At 38.3% G+C, this 16696-nt stretch overlaps 2 protein-coding genes across 2 annotated transcripts in view; both read right to left on the reverse strand.

Moving 5' to 3' along the window:
• The window catches only part of LOC308097871 (histone H3.2-like), a gene marked incomplete at its 3' end in the record, with an annotated part of 294931 nt that overhangs the window by 163727 nt on the left and 114508 nt on the right, over nucleotides 1-16696 (reverse strand). The gene's annotated exons all lie outside the window — the stretch shown is intronic.
• LOC308098950 (P2X purinoceptor 7-like) lies at nucleotides 329-3946 on the reverse strand. The gene is made up of 4 exons (XM_080447422.1): nucleotides 3709-3946; nucleotides 3246-3509; nucleotides 1785-2059; nucleotides 329-1442 (listed from the first exon to the last, which is right to left on the reverse strand). The coding sequence occupies exons 1-4, from the start codon at nucleotides 3721-3723 to the stop codon at nucleotides 1211-1213; spliced, it is 786 nt and encodes a 261-aa protein (XP_080303548.1). The 5' UTR covers nucleotides 3724-3946; the 3' UTR covers nucleotides 329-1210.

Here is a 16696-nt window from a genome sequence, read left to right on the forward strand (position 1 = left end):
ATTCTCAGATAGGACCAAGATGGGAAGGAGAAATGAACTTTGAAGACCCGTCACTGAACAAACCCTCTAGCAATGATTACTATCAAAAGTATAAGAGCTATTTAACACTTATGCTAACAAATTAAATCACTTACAGCACCTTCAGTATTTTTTTATCCAGGAGGTCCCATTGGCTACACGTCTCTTTTATGGGGGAGACCAGTATTCATATAACTAGATGATAATTTCACCCACTTCTTTACACCGGTAAACCTGTGATGTGACAATAAAGTTGATTCTGATTCTAGTATGGGTTGTAGGGTGTCAAATTAAGCAGACTAGATTACTTCACAACTTTTTAATTCACAAAAAAAAAAACATGAAGAGAGGGGAGCAGGTACTGTAAACCTACAACCAGGTAAACAAATACAGGTAAACTACAATCAAAAATGCTTGTGCATCAGGAGAGACAAACCTCCAAACACTGAAAAATAATACAACGTTCTGCAACAAATACACAAAATTATACTGCAACTACCAAATTGGTAACACATATGGCAATATTTACCCATCAAAGAACACTGGCTCTCAGAAGAACCCTGACCTATTCCCCTACCTTCCCTTGAGCGAGGAAATCACCAATCACTCACAGTAATAGTCTGTGGTTGTACTGGCCAGCTACAAGTACAACAGTATTACTCTGTGGTTGTACTGGCCAGCTCTCAGCAACCAACAGTAGAAACACTGGTTACTGGTCAGTTCAGTGTGCTTTGATTGGTTGTATGAAAGGCAAGGCAGCTTTTGTAAAACAAATTTTCAGCAAATAAAATAAATCTGTCTTTCTGTATATAAACAGGCCAGACTACAGTACAGAATGGGGGGCTTTGTTAATCCCATGGCGGAAATTCAGTAGAGTGCAGTAGCATCTATATACATGTAGGGAGTGGACATCCAGACAGTGGACAGTTCAGCCATAGAACCAGGCAGCAGTCTTAGTGGTCTAGTGGTTCAGAGAGCGTCTCTAACCAAAAGGTCACAGGTTTGATTCCTTTGAAGTGTCTTAAGCTCCCATGTCTGCACATCAAGTTGGAAGTCATAAACACCAGAAAAAATGTAAACCCACTTCTCTGAACAGTAGTGGTCTTTGAGTACCAGGACCCCTAGTACCACTGGGTTTCACACAAATGAGAACCTCCTAGAACCTGAGTGTGAAGCGTGTAAAAAAAAAAAACTAAATCCTGCGGGGAATAAAACCAACATAATGCCCATGAGGGTCCGGCCAGGCTGTCCGTATCTTCCAAACAACACAGCTGGGAATCACGATGCGGTTGTCAGCGCCCAGAGTCCCGTAGCGCCACACAATGAACTGCCTGTAGGCCGCGTATCGAAACTGCCGGTTGTCCTCTCCTGCGTCAGGAAGGTCGACGGCAGCCTGGACATCATTCCAGATCCTCCGGGCCAGTCTGAGGGTAAGGGGTCAAAACAAATGTTACAAAGTGCTGTACAATAAATAAGCAATAATAAAACAAGACATCACATTGAAATGGAACAACAATAAAACCAGTAACACTACCAAAGGCTGGGAAGCGACAGTCAGACGTGTGTGTGTGTGTGTGTGTGTGTGTGTGTGTGTGTGTGTGTGTGTGTGTGTGTGTGTGTGTGTGGCGCATTGCAGCGTGACGGACGGACTGACGGATGGAGGGACACTCTGGCAAATCGATTCTACAGGGTCGCAATTAGTTACAAACAAAGTCGCAAAACTGTACCTAGAAATCAACAATGCATAGAAAAACAATATTACAAACCTGAGATGACCCTCCTGCATGACATACATGTCAAACTGTGGCAGCAGAGAGATGCATGCGCCAGGCTGTTGCATACAGCACTTCTTCTCCAGCACTGTTGGCATCTCTCTGCACCGCTGACACACACACCAACTGGGTGGCTGTTGAGCTGGAGGATCCTGTGGAGCGCTGGTATTGGGGTTGTCTGGCAGGTCAAAGAGCATACTGGGCTCTCGTGCAAGAGCCCTGTGTAGCATCAGCCGGCATTCTTCCAGAGTCATACTGTCAATTCGTGCCTGACAATAGACAAAGACAATAATATTTATAGAGAGACAAATTACAATTCATTTCTCACTGAAGTAACATGTGTTCATCAAAGTATAAACATTATGTTAGACCAAGGAAACACATGGAAATAAATAAATGGTAAATGGTGCATTTATATAGCAATTGTATTCCAAAGCGCTTTACATAGATTGTGCATTACATTCACACACACACATTCATATACCGATGGCAGGAAACCATGCAATGCACCAACCAGCAGATCGGGAGCAATTAGGGGTTCAGTGTGTTGCTCAAGGACACTTCGACACTAACTCTGGGGGAGCCCGGGATCAAGCTGGGAACCTTGCGGGTCTACCATGCCACTTTTACCGGCTACTCAACCCCCAAGCCACTGCCGCGCCGTGGTCAGGGACAGGGTTCTTACACATTCAATTGTCTTTATTTTCAGACTTTTTATTATTTGGTACTGAAGCATTTCCAAATCACATAACCTGGATTTATACTTATCATGTCATGGTGTCATGTAGCAAAGATAGACGATCTACAAGCTCACAGCTTGGGGATCGGTTATTTTAGCTATTTGTAATAAAATATAAAATAATAAAATATCTGAACATGTTCTCCTATAATGACATGCCCACAAATGGGAAAACTGATTGAAAGAGCCTAAGTGCAATAGTATTAGTTGTCTTGTAAATAGCAATAATTCAACAATTGTGTTTCAACAACACAATTGTACATGAACAGCCCTTTCATGCACAATTCACCTAAGAAAAGATAATTCTATCTACATATATTGGCTTGTTTAGCTTGAGTAAAACATAAAACATATTTTAAAACACTGTGTAATAATCTACTTCTACTATAGTGAATGGTGGGTACTTAGGCTGTGTCTGGCCTGCAGACTAACATTTGCATACGATATGCTCATGTCTGAACTGGACTCTATCTATACAGACAGTATATATTGTGTGTGTGTGTGTGTGTGTGTGTGTGTGTGTGTGTGTGTGTGTGTGTGTGTGTGTGTGTGTGTGTGTGTGTGTGTGTGTGTGTGCACAATGGATGGAATGTATCATTGAACACAACTGTACAACGAAATGTACTCTATCGATCTCATATCTATATCATAGCCTATCGATCCATCGATCTTTCTACATATACATAATTTGTTCTATGCCTAATACTATTAGTTACCGTTTGATCCGCGATGGCTTGCTGTCGCAGCAGCTCTATCCTCTCCACGTCTTCGGGGTCCAAACGTTCCTCTCCAGCGAGCCGGCCTCTCCCTCTCCCTCTCCCTCTCCCTCGCCCACGACCGCGACCGCGACCAGGACCTGCAGTGGCTGCAGTGGTGGTCTTCGCTGCCTTCTGGCTTTTTTTTGTTTTCTTTTTACCAGCTTCTGGTGGTGGGACATAATCTGTGTCACTGTAGTCGTCGTCGAGTCTGGAGGAATTATACTGTACACAACAACAACAACAAAAAAATAAGTCTTGGGTTTAGCTAACATACATTATCAGCCAGCAAACTGATGAGCCCAATATAACGTCTTACAGTAATACAAATACAAATACTTGCTATAAAGCTGTGAGTAAAAACGTATGTGTATGTATTACACATAGTTTACAATAAGTTTGATAGTATGATAGGCTAGCTTACCTCAGAATCCGACATTCTCCGGCAGAAGTGCAAAACTCGAAAAGTCTGGTGTCTCTCCGTCTCTCTCCGTCTCTCTCAGTCTCTACCTCTCTCTCTCTATGTGTGTGTCTCTCGGTTTCTATCTCTCTCTTATGTATGTCTTTGTATGTGTGTCTTTATATGTATGTCTTTATATGTATGTATTTATTTGTATGTATGTCTTTTATATGTATGTCTTTATGAATGTCCGCAGCAACTTTTCAAAGTCCAGGAGCATGCGCAGTGCAGATTTCTTGTTCTTCTTCGGTGGTGCCTATATTCCGCAGTGTCATGGGTAGAGAGGTGGGCTTGAGCAGTATATCTGTGACAGCATTGGCTACTTGTTTAGAGGCCCCTGGCGGCCGCTGCACATTTCACACACACTAGATATTTTCGGAGCATATTTAACCCATTATTGACTGATAAAAAAAAAAAAAAAAAAAAAAAAAAAGTGTCATTAAAATTTTGCCCAAAAATCACCAAAAAACGCTTATAGCAGCTTTAACATTTGAACCCCCCAAATAATAACAAAATCTGAACTTAAACAATGCAAAAGATCTTTCCCTTAAAGGATGGCGTTCTTTTAGGACTATTTTAATTCATAAGCATTATCTTTTAAATGCCATTATAAAAACTAAATCCTATTTCACACATATGTGGCAGCGCTACAATATCATAGGGTTTTTAAAGGCCTTTTATAATGTCAACAATGCCAAAAAAAATATATCATAAGAGACTTAGAATAGGTGTTGTTGTTGTTTAGGTGAATTTAAATATTAATTTCAATTAGAAAAAAACTTCTATAACATAAATTGAAAAACATGTTTGTTTGCAGATCATTAATGGAGCCAAATCCAGACTAAAAAAATAAAGAAAGAAATAAGAATTGAAACTGAAAGTCGTCAGTTTTTTTTTTTTTTTTTATGTTTTTTTTTTATATTTAAATATTTGTATATATATATATTTTTTAAATCTTGAATGATTTTGAATAAATTACTGTCCACCACATTATCTGTGGTGGACAGTAACTAGTCTATTGGTTAGTTGTCCAGCTCTCACTGACTCTCCCCTAAGATAGGGTGTCTGCCCCATACCGTGTCTGCCCCATAGCTTGTAGATCTCTCGCACATGACTGACTTAGCCTGCGTTGCCAGTTATAATGCATCAGAGGAGTGCAATACACCAACCGATAGGGTCGCGTGGTTGAAAGCATAATCGAACATTCGAAGGAAATGGTCACCGATCGGATTAAAATGCTTTTTTATTGAACAATACGGAAGATACGGGTACTTCTGATGTACATAATTGATACATCCGTGGCCATGGGCTAAGCACTTTATATTTTAAATCTGAACGTTTATGTATGTGTAAATGGAGAAAGTGCAAACACCAGGATGAAGTTCATCCATGGCGCTCGTCAGGGGTGCAATCACTGGACGGCCTTGCACCCGTGCCGGAACCTATTTGACCAGGAGCATAGGCAGGCACACGCATAGATTTAAAACTACTTTAAACTCGCACCTCAACAAAGTTTTCAAAGGCTCCCGACTCACACCTAGCGAATTAACATAGGAATAAGCCTAGATGCATATCAATTGTCCATTGTGTGACTTGCATTGTAGGTGTTAAGCGACGTGCGGGTCACGTCATTGAAATAGAGTGCAAGAACATACCAAATGAGCATTGCATGCCTGGCGCTCGTGACGGACGAGCGTCGTGTGATCCATGGCTAACGGGTCCATTTGGTTCCATGTGTACGCTCTCAGAGTTAAAGGGTTAGTTCAGATTTTTTGAGTATTTTCTGTAGGAAATACTTACCATTAATGTAGTGGTTGCAAAGGTATTAATTGATTGCCCGAGTCCCGTGGTCAGAGTTCTGGTCCGGTTCTGATGAATATGAAGTAGTTCCGGTAGATTAGTAGATTTGGTGGGGGCCGCTCATTAAAAATAAATCAATTTTAAAAACTAGCGTCATTTATATTGTTGACCTATTTCTACCATATAGTGTAGGTTTCGTTCAACTTCGACCCCTCTGTCACAAGGTAGGCTACTATTGTTTGTGTCCAGAATCACTGCGCTGCGGCAGCCTACTCACCCACAAAATATATGAGACAAAAAATAGTAGCCTACCTTGTGACAGAGGGGTCGAAGTTGAACGAAACCTGCACTATATGGTAGAAATAGGTCAACAATACAAATGACGCTAGTTTTTTTTTATTGATTTATTTTTAATGAGCGGCCCCCACCAAATCTACTAATCTACCGGAACTACTTCATATTCATCAGAACCGGACCAGAACTCTGACCACGGGACTCGGGCAATCAATTAATACCTTTGCAACCACTACATTAATGGTAAGTATTTCCTACAGAAAATACTAAAAAAATCTGAACTAACCCTTTAACTCTGAGAGCGTACACATGGAACCATGATAGTATAGCTGTTAGTGAGTTCTCTCTACCGCTCTGCCACTAACAGTGTTATTCCCATTGACTGAAACGTCCACTAAATGTGTGAGCTTTAAACTTTAGTCAAAATAAAGAAAACCATTTAATTTCTCTGAAAGTTACCTCGCGGGATTTTTTTTCCCTCTGGGGGTCGGTCCATGGATCCTGTGTGTCTACACACACGATCAGACGATGGGTTATAATCAGGGATGCCGATTTATGTCCGCGATACTGGGTGCGCATTGCGGACAGTGTGCGCGTGCGTGAAAATGTGCGGTTATTTCCCGGGTTTGTTACTTCTTTTTTTTTTGGGGAACTTTAATGCGGTTAATTCGGTTAATTTGGTACCAAAAATGTACTCCATGAAGTGTAGATGTCAGAGGTTTTTTTTTCTTCTTTTTTTGTGATGAGTTTGTTATGGGTGCTCGTCATTTCTCCTGGGTGCTTTAGCCCCGAGGCACCCACAGTATCGGCGCCCTTGGTTACAATGGATATACATTTTCTTAATTTTAAAGTTATTGGGGTAAAAAAATACAATTATTTAAAACATACATTTATAAAGTTACATTACAGCAGTTCATTTTTTTTTTATCCTTTCTTTGGTATCTTTCACAGGTCAGCAGCTTAGCCTTCCACAGGTCCGGATTGAATTCACACAGAATGTATCAGCAACAGTTCTCATAGATCTCATTGTCGACCTATTGGAGGATGGAATCTGGACTAAAAAAGACAAATGTAGGATATTGAAGACTTGCACAACCCCATCACAAAGGGCATGTGTGCTCATTGACATAGTGCTGAAGAAAGGAGAAAAAACATGTTTCAAAATGATTTCTCACTTGAAGATCAGAGACTATGAACTTTACACAGACCTGGGACTATCTTCTGACCTACCTGCCATGACAGGTGAGTTTAGGATCAATTACTGAGAGGACACTTTTTTTTAGCCAGGTGATATTCCATATTCCTTACTCATGAGATAAATGCTGTAAGCTGTAGCCTTTAAAATCTGTCTGTGGCACAATTACAACTTTTACTTCATTTAATCAAGTTCAACTGACTAATTCCACAGCACCCAATGCGGTAACACTTGCTACAGTATACATACCATGTTTTTAATGCATTATAAACATACTTATAATGCATTATAATCTGCTTATAACACTGTATGACTCATACATAGTTATAATGCTTTATAATAATAATCATAAATTATAAAGCATTCTATAATGACTTAAGTCAAGTATAAATGCATTGTGATATGAATACAACACTGTATAATTAGAGTTATAAGCACTCTTAAGTGCTCATAATGCAATCATAAACATTATAAACCATTGTTAATGACACTTTGTATGCAATCCATGTTAATTATCATAGTTGTAAGACATTATAATCATGTTATAATGCTTTATTATTATTTATTTATTTTAATATATTTTTTATTTACAAAACATGAAACACATACACACACATATAGCTCAGGTCCTTAGATACATAATTTGCATATTCACATATTTTGGGGCATCAACACCATTCAGCGGATTTACATAAGATTGCATATAGTTAGTATCGTACGTCAGTCATCAATTTTAGTCGTCAGAGTTATTGAAAGGAGACTGTAGTGGTTTCTCCCAGATTCTAGAGAACAGGTGTGCTCTTTCATTAATATGGTAACTCAATTTCTCTAGAGTGACAGCATCTGATATCAAGGATTTCCACAGCTGAGTAGATGGAGATTCATATCCAACCGACTTTGTCATTATTGATTTCCTAGCTAACATTAAAAGGAATTTAACTATTTCTTTATGCACCTTCAAAGATTCTGGGATACTTCCTAATAAGCATACAAGGGGATTAGGGGTCAACTGTGACCCTGCTGATTTCTTTGCATATTGCCTTCCAGAATACTTTGCACTCCCATAGACAGTGGAATCTAGTTCCAACTGATGTTTTGCATTAGGGCAGTTTGGGGAGACGCCTGCTGTATATTTACTGTACGTATATGGAGATATGTACACATTATGTACGATATTATATTGCATCTCCCTGTATCTGTTACATATTGATATTTTGGAAGGCAACAGCAGGATTCTTTCCCATATCTTATTGTCTATTGTCACATTGAGTGTTGTACTCCAACTTGCTCTCAAATGGGAAAGTCTATTCTGATTCAGTTCTTGCAGCTCAGAATAGAACTTTGATACAAAATGTTCCTGTTTCTGTTGGTCCATAAAAAATATTTCTAGTGGATACGAATCGACTGGTACATTAAAGGTACTTCGAACTTGTAGATATTTATACAAATCCTTAGTGGGAATATTATACTGAGTTTTCAACGATTCAAATGTTTTAGAATTCCCATTATCAAAAAGATCATACACCCTTTTTATACCTACTCTTTGCCATGTGTTGAGACTGGGTCCTACACCTCAGTTGATAGGTCTGGGTTATCCACCAAGGTTGAAAGCATATTTAAATGAATAGTTTCTTTGAATATGTAGCACCCCGGTACCGTGTTGCATGGAATAAACGGGGGACTTGAGTTCGTTACCTTTTACTTTCTAACCCTAAATTTTATATTAAAAACCACAAGGCTGATGAACTGGACAGTAGACATATTTTAAAGAATGATCTCAGACAACACTTTAAATGTAAATCAAATTTACTAGGGTTGTTGGTTGTACAGAATGTGTTTTACCCTTTTTTAAAGTTAACATGAAATAAAAACATGAAATAGACATACAACACAAAATAATGGTACAGAAGGTAAACCTTTGTAGAAAATACCAGTAGGCCTTAGGCCTTTAACCCTATGAAATCAAATGAACTCTACCTGATGTAGAGTGAGAACCTTAATTGTCTTCACACATTAAAGTCAAAACCCAACTCTCAAAATGTTTACATTTCTTAATGCAAAATCCCTGTTACCTTACTTAAAACCAAAATATACAGGCTATCAATATTACTCAAATAGCAAATACAGATCAACTTAATACTCTTAAATACACAGTGGGCCCACACACGTGCACGCACACATCCACACAAAACAACAAACATTGCAGGCCTGATCGTGGTGATGGTGGGGCGATGGGGCGATGGGTGACTGAGTCCTCAGTCCTCTGTCCTTGTTGACAAACGAGCGCACAAAAGTCTTTAACTCACAGTTCTTGTTCTGTTCTGTAGAATAGTTCGTGAGGTGACAATGTTTTGTGAGGTGAAGCAGACAGCAGGAAGGTACAATCCTCGTCAGGAATACACTCCAAACAGTCCTTAAAAATCAGCAATGGTGTCCTCGTGTTGAGCGACTAACTGACTTTTTCCCTCAGCACAAACACACTTGTACAACTCACTCTGACTTTTTTATAACTCACTCATGCCATACAAACAGGCATAAATAGGCACTGTGCCTCATACTAGCAGCAGGCTTCAACTTGGCTTCTGGTATAGTCCAACCTGTGTCAGGTCAAACACAAACACCCAGGTGATACAGGTGATACTGTTCAGCAATCATCCCTCTTTTATAATATCTCTCCTCTCCCCACTCTTACAATTGAGAAATCCCCAATCAGCACACACTTGATCATACATCACACAGAATGAAAAACATCATAGACAAAACATCAATTACCTCGTTAACTATCTAGTTTACTCTTTGCTCAGTAAACCCAGTAACACTGGCACACCTGTTTTACATGACTACTCGACAACTATTTATTAAAGGCATACATTTTTAACTTAGTCAACTGTTTTAGAATGACTTAAACTCTATGTATTAGAATAAGGGCTAAGGGCATTAACTAATCACTGGGCTACAAATATTTTCCTTAATTTATTCCAAGTTTTGATTACATCAGTTATTAGTGGATTGTCTATAGCTATGTGTGGTAATTCACTCAATCGTTTATTTAATACATTAATTGGAGAGAAGGGTTTACAAATAAATGTCTCTATTTCAAACCACGGTAATCCTCTTTGTTCAGTTACCCATAAAGAAATAATTCTGGCATGTATTGACCGCACATAATTTTCCACCTTCGGTAGACCCATCCACCTTTTCATGGGAGTTGTAGGGTCTCTAGTTTAATTTTGGGTTTCCTGCCTGCCCATATAAAGTTTGACATTTCTTTATTGATGTCTCTAATATCATTGGGTCTAATATCAAAATCACAAAGAGCATAGAACATGGATATGTTAATTTAGGAAGGATTGTCATTTTTATAAGGTTAATTCTACCCAGAAAGCATATAGGGAGGTTTTTCCATCTTGTCATTCTTTCCTTAAGGTGTCTTATCAGAGGTTTGATATTTTCATTATACAGCTGATCAACCTTGGGCGTGACCTTTATCCCCAGATAATTGAATCCTGTGGGGGCCCACCGGAATGGTTTTACAAAGTCTGGTTCCTCTTGTCCATAGCTCGTCAATGGCAAATTTTTCCAAATTAACCTTGTACCCCGATATGGTTCCGAATTCTTTGACACATTTTATGAGAGCTGGTACTGCGTTAGGGGGTCATGCCTATGTTCCCTCAGCCCTATGTTCCCTCAACCCTATGTTCCCTCAATCTCTAACAAAAAAAAAACATCCAAATTAGGCCCTATGTTCCCTCAGCCCTATATTCCCTCAGCCCTATGTTCCCCCATATCAATTTAGACCCTATGTTCCCTCAGGCTTATTTAAAAAAAAAATAAGGTAAAACCGCTGGCAGTGGCCGATGAATTAATTAATTAATACCTGGCAATGAATGTGTTAATACCTTACAGAAAGCCCAAATATTTAAATGTTTAAAAAGTGTCCCACTCCGATCAACTATTAATGTTATTAGTCAGAAATCTCGGCCGTCAGTGACACTTATAATCGGGGTTCCTACACATGTTCCATTTAAAAATTCCATACTTTCCAGATTAAAATTTCCAGAATTCTCTATTGATTCTTCAGACCATATTTGACATACAAGTATAATAGCTACATGTAGATGCTTATTATGTAACAAAATAGTTTTAAAATCCAACTTTACTGATATACCGATATACCTTCAACCCCTACAGTAACAGGGATGATGAAAGGAGAACTAAAGTCTATTGACATTGCTTTATTGGCTGTTTAATAAATGACTATAAATAAAGACACTCCTACACAGAAAGTTTGTGTGTATCTAACGCTAAAGGATACCTTTATGGCTTCCTTATCGTTTCCTTTATGGCTGTGTTCGTTGTCATTTCAATAGACACTGTGAATAGACTGTGACACAGAGCTTTTTTCCCCAATTCATTTTCGGTTCTTATTTATAAAAGAGACAAAAAATATGGAGGGGACAATTATATATATACATATATATATATATATATATATATATATATATATATATATATATATATATATATATATATATATATATATATATATATATATATATATTCAATAGATCATGGGACAATGAGTATACTGTAGATAGCACTGCGCCGGTTAGTTTGTGTCCTCGGCATAGATGTTTGACAGTGGAAACTCGTCAAACTTTTCTGTGTATGAGTGACTTTATTTATAGTCATTTATTAAACAGTGTTGATATGATTGACCTAATCTAACAGCCAATAAAGCAAAGTAAATAGACTTTAGTTATCCTTTCTAGTTCACTGGTGAATTGTACATGAACATCCCTCCTGTTACTGTAGGGGTAATATAATAATAATGATATAAAGTGCTTACCAGGTGAGCACTTTATATTATTTATGGAGATGTACGGGCCTTAAACACGGAACTCCAAACACTATTTGGGGAAGTGTCCAAGGAAGGCTGTCATAGATACTCAATTGACATAATCAATAAAAATAAATGTATGACAGTCTTGATCCAAGGCAGGTTTCCTTTTGCAGAAAAGATAACCTGTTTACTTTTCTCATAATTACATGACTGCATGAATGTTCAAACAAGTTTTAGATTATTTGTGATGCTATGTATATGCAATTGTGCACAGACAATAAGAACAATAAGAATACAATTTAAGCTGATAAATGGGTTCTCTCTCCTGGTAGGGTGAAATTGGTAGCCCACCTGAAAATATATTTTCTGTTTATTAAAGAGCTGGAGAGATGGGGAGACCCCTGTTACTGAACAAACACTCTATAGCAATTATTGTCAGAAAATAGTGTTTTAACCTTTAAAAAACAACATTTTGTTTTAGCAAGAAAATATAACTCGAGCACCTTTATGTATAAACCTGTCCACACATTTTTGAGATATAAAAAATGTAACCTTTTGTGACATGCCATGTCTATTGTCACACTCCATTTGTAGGATTTTAAACGGTTCCATGGCCCATGTAAAAAAATATGTCTATCACTTGTTTAGGTATCTTGCTAAAAAATATCTCATGACAGACAAGATCAAATTACCCCATTTTACCAATGAATCTGAGGGAACATAGGGCTGAGGGAACATAGGGCTGAGGGAACATAGGGTCTATTTTGGGATGGGGGAATATAAGGCTGAGGGAACATAGGGCTGAGGGAACATAGGGCTGAGGGAACATAGGGCTGAGGGAACATAAGGCTGAGGGAACATAGGGCTGAGGGAACATAAGGCTGAGGGAATATAAGGCTGAGGGAACATAGGGCTGAGGGAACATAGGGCTGAGGGAACATAAGGCTGAGGGAACATAGGGCTGAGGGAGCATAGGGCTGAGGGAACTTGAGTACGCTCCCCTGAGTTAGTTGGGTCTGTTAAAGTCAAAAGGACGTCGTCCGCGTATAATAATATTTTGTGTTGTTTTGACCCTATTGTTACACCTTTAATGTAACAATAGGTTTTCTGTTTGTCAAAACAGAGGCAGTAGGCATCACATATACAGCAATTTGACCCAATCCAGGAAGTTTGATCACAATCCAAATCTCTTCATTATCTCAAATAAATACTCAAGTTCAATACGATCATACGCATTCTCGGCATACATCGTTACGATAGCCCCGGGAATTTGGAAGTGATTAAGATATTGAATATTGAATAAACTTCTTGTATTGTAGTAGGACATTCACCCTTTTATAAAACCTGTTTGGTCTATATCCACCACATAAGTCATCACCCGCTCTAGTCTTTGAGTTATTATCTTGGATAATATTTTCATATCTACTCCAAGTAAACTAATAGGCCTATAGGAAGAGCATAATTCCGGATCTTTGTTTTTCTTAGGTATTAATGTTATATTAGCTTTATACATTGAGTCTGGAACTCTCAGTAACAATTTGTTGTTTTTCATTATTTAAAAATACTCTGCTGGAAATTATGATGCTTTATAATCACATCACATTGTAATCATTATTAAAATGCATTATACTGGCATAAGTCACTATAAGTGGTCATTTGGTGCTTTAAAATATTAAAGAGACAATTATTATAGTTGACCTTATAAGTCATTATAGAATGCTTTATAATGTGTTATGATAATAGTTATAAAGCATTATGAGCATTAATGAGTTCTTATAACTATAATTATACAGTGTTACAAGCAGTTTATAATACATTATAAGTACTGTGTGTTCATAATGCATCATAGACATGGTAGGCATAGCTAGTGTTACCCTTAAGGTAAAACTGTTCATGTGGGGCGTTTTGCATGTTCTTTTCAGAGGAAGCTCAAACAGCCCTGTCCCCTGGCCAGGCCATCACTGAGAAACAGCTGCTCCAGGTTGCAAGACAGCCGGGGAAGGAATGGAGGCCGCTGGGCGTCCATCTTGGTCTGAGCTCCACAGACCTGAAGAAGATTGACAAAGAGCAGGACCCGACCATGCAGCAGCTGATGGTGTTGTTGAAGTGGAAGGACCGGCAGCGGCCAGAAGAGGCAACGGCCCATCACTTATGGATGCTTCTGAAAGATCTGGATGACCTGCCGAGCGAGGTCTTGCAGACTCTGGAAGGTATCCGAGTTTAGATTTGTCAATAAAAAGTCACTACACTAAATACACTGGAACTAGGATTATGATCTAATTTTGACATAATCATGCTACTGTCATGCAGTTATGTACAAGTGAAAACAAACGTGACTGCTGTCCTATAAAAAACAAAGGATTGGTTCCAGTTTGCTGCTGTTCTAAACATCTGAAAATCTGGGGTCTTATTTGGTGATTGTCAAAAATGTAAAAAATGTCATTTTCACAACGACAAAGGTTGAATCAAAATGTGATTTAACCTTTGCAAACAATTTAGTGTTCATATCTAATATGAACACTAAATTGTTTGCATGTGACAAATGAACAAACAAAGCGATTTGTGAAAGTATTGACTTTACAATAGTGACAGCGACAGACATTTTGTCACGGTTTGAGTCAGGGCAGATTGTAGGACCCAAGTGCAGGATGAGGCAGAGGCTGAACAGGTCGGTTTATAGGGTTTATTAACTCATAAGGTAGGACCAAACAGGAACTGAAAACGAAGACGTACTACACGCAACAGCAGAAAATGAACAAGGTGTAAACACAGGGGTTAAATAGACAGGGAAATAATAAGACACAGGTGAACTCAACAGACAATCAACACTGGGATAGGCTGAGGGACTAAGAGGACACAGGAGGAGAACATGACAAATCAAACGGGAGGTGAGACAAGACAGGCAACAGTAACTAAGCAGAACAGGAAACAATACTACAAAATAAAGGTACACAAAAGCAGGGCAACAACAACAACAGAGTAACAGAACACAAATATAGATATAACATAATAGTCCTAATAAGTCCATGACCTTATAAGGGCAGAAAAGGTCCAAGGGCTGAGAAATACAGTCAAAGTCCACGGCCCGAGGAGCGAACCGTGACACATTTTAACCTATATTTACCATTGTTTGATCTATCTTTCTTAGGCATCAAGCTTTCCCAGGTTTGGTCTCCATTCATACAGACTTTATCAGCACCAGTTCTCATAGATCTCATGGATGACCTGTCAAAGGTTGAAATCTTCTCTGGCGAAGAGAAATGTACCAAGAACTGGATACTTGGGACTGGGACAAAGACATCAGAAATGGCATGCATGCTCGTTGAAATAGTGCAGAGTAAAGGAGAAAAAGCCAGTAGACAAATGATGTCATACCTCAAGATCAAAGACCCCGAACTTTACTCAAAACTGGGACTATCTTCAGACCTACCTGCCATAGCAGGTGAGTTTGGATCTCACACTTAGAAGATGCTGCTGAGCAGTGGTGGAAAGTAACTAAGTACATTTACTCAAGTACTGTACTTAAGTACAATTTTGAGGTATTTTTTACTTTACTGGAGTATATCCAATTTTCAGTCCTTTTACTTCTACTCCACTACATCTCAGAGGCAAATATTGTACTTTTACTCCACTACAATTATTTGTAGTTACTAGTTACTTTGTAGATTTTGATTATTATTACAAAACATACATTAACCAATTAAGCCCTATATACATTTTGGCCATTTGAAAATAGTCGATCTACAAGCTCACAATGCGTCGCGACGCATTTGTGAGCTTGTAGATCTGCTATTTTGATTTTTTTTAATACATTTTATTTTTTATTGTCCCATTTCTGAAATGGTCATACCACAGTCTTCCTCTAATTTTTTAGGTACTTCATCATTGCCCCAAGAGGGGCAGGTTGGTTCAACCACTTCTGTCCTCCCTGATACAATCAAGGAAGAGAAACCGATGAAGACAGAAGTAAATCAATCTTTAAAAGTGCATGTCCATAAAATACCTATCAGACATCTGATGTCGTTGGTCAATGGCGTTGAGTGATTTACCTAATTATAAATAATGTTTCCCTTCATGTGAGCTGTTGAATTGGTTGTGGTTCTATACAGGACCTTCAAAGCATTTGTATGATGCATATCGTTGTTGTATGTAGGCTGTACATTATCCAATGCGTTTTGTACATAAAATGATGCCTTAGCATTCTTAGTTTTCATTTCTGAGACTGACTCAATCCAAAATCTGGAAATATTTATATTACATTTAGTTATGAACTAAAATGTAAGTTTTGTTTATTTTGCCTCATCATTAATTCATTAGATGCAGTCAGTAAAACGCTCATCAGAGGAGGATGAGGATTCTGGTGAGAGTCATGCATCACATTCCCCTTTTATCCTGTAAGCCTACAAGCTGCCTCTGATCCACTAACTGTCTTTTCTCTGCACAGAAGTCATGACGGAGATAATGGAGAAGGTGAAGATAGAAAGTGAAGAGGAAGGTAACAAATGAGTAACACTTTATATGAAGCCCATGTCTATCTATTATTAAACATAATAAAAACACTTATAATGCATCATAATCTGCTTAAAATACGAGAATTAAAGTTATAATTACTCGTAAATATTAAGGATACTTTATAATAAGAACCGTAGCACGTTATAAAGCCATTTATAATGACTTATAAGGCCTAGTATCAATACTTGCTGGTCACTGATAGACTTTTTCTTTTGGACAAGATAATAGTGTGATCAGATACGTAAATTGATCTCAACTATGTTTGAGGGGTTATATTGCAGTAAACAGATGAGTGATGATGGGCAGGT

This window comes from Gymnoscopelus braueri (genome assembly GCF_963280865.1).
Source record: "Gymnoscopelus braueri genome assembly, chromosome: 13".
Taxonomy (NCBI): Eukaryota; Metazoa; Chordata; class Actinopteri; order Myctophiformes; family Myctophidae; genus Gymnoscopelus; species Gymnoscopelus braueri.

Coding starts and splice junctions, on each gene's coding strand:
- LOC308098950 (XM_080447422.1), bottom strand. Junction 2,060..3,245: donor AAGCCATCGCGGATCAAACG/GTAACTAATAGT, acceptor GTCTATTGTCAG/GCACGAATTGACAGTATGAC. Junction 1,443..1,784: donor ATGCAGGAGGGTCATCTCAG/GTTTGTAATATT, acceptor CCTTACCCTCAG/ACTGGCCCGGAGGATCTGGA.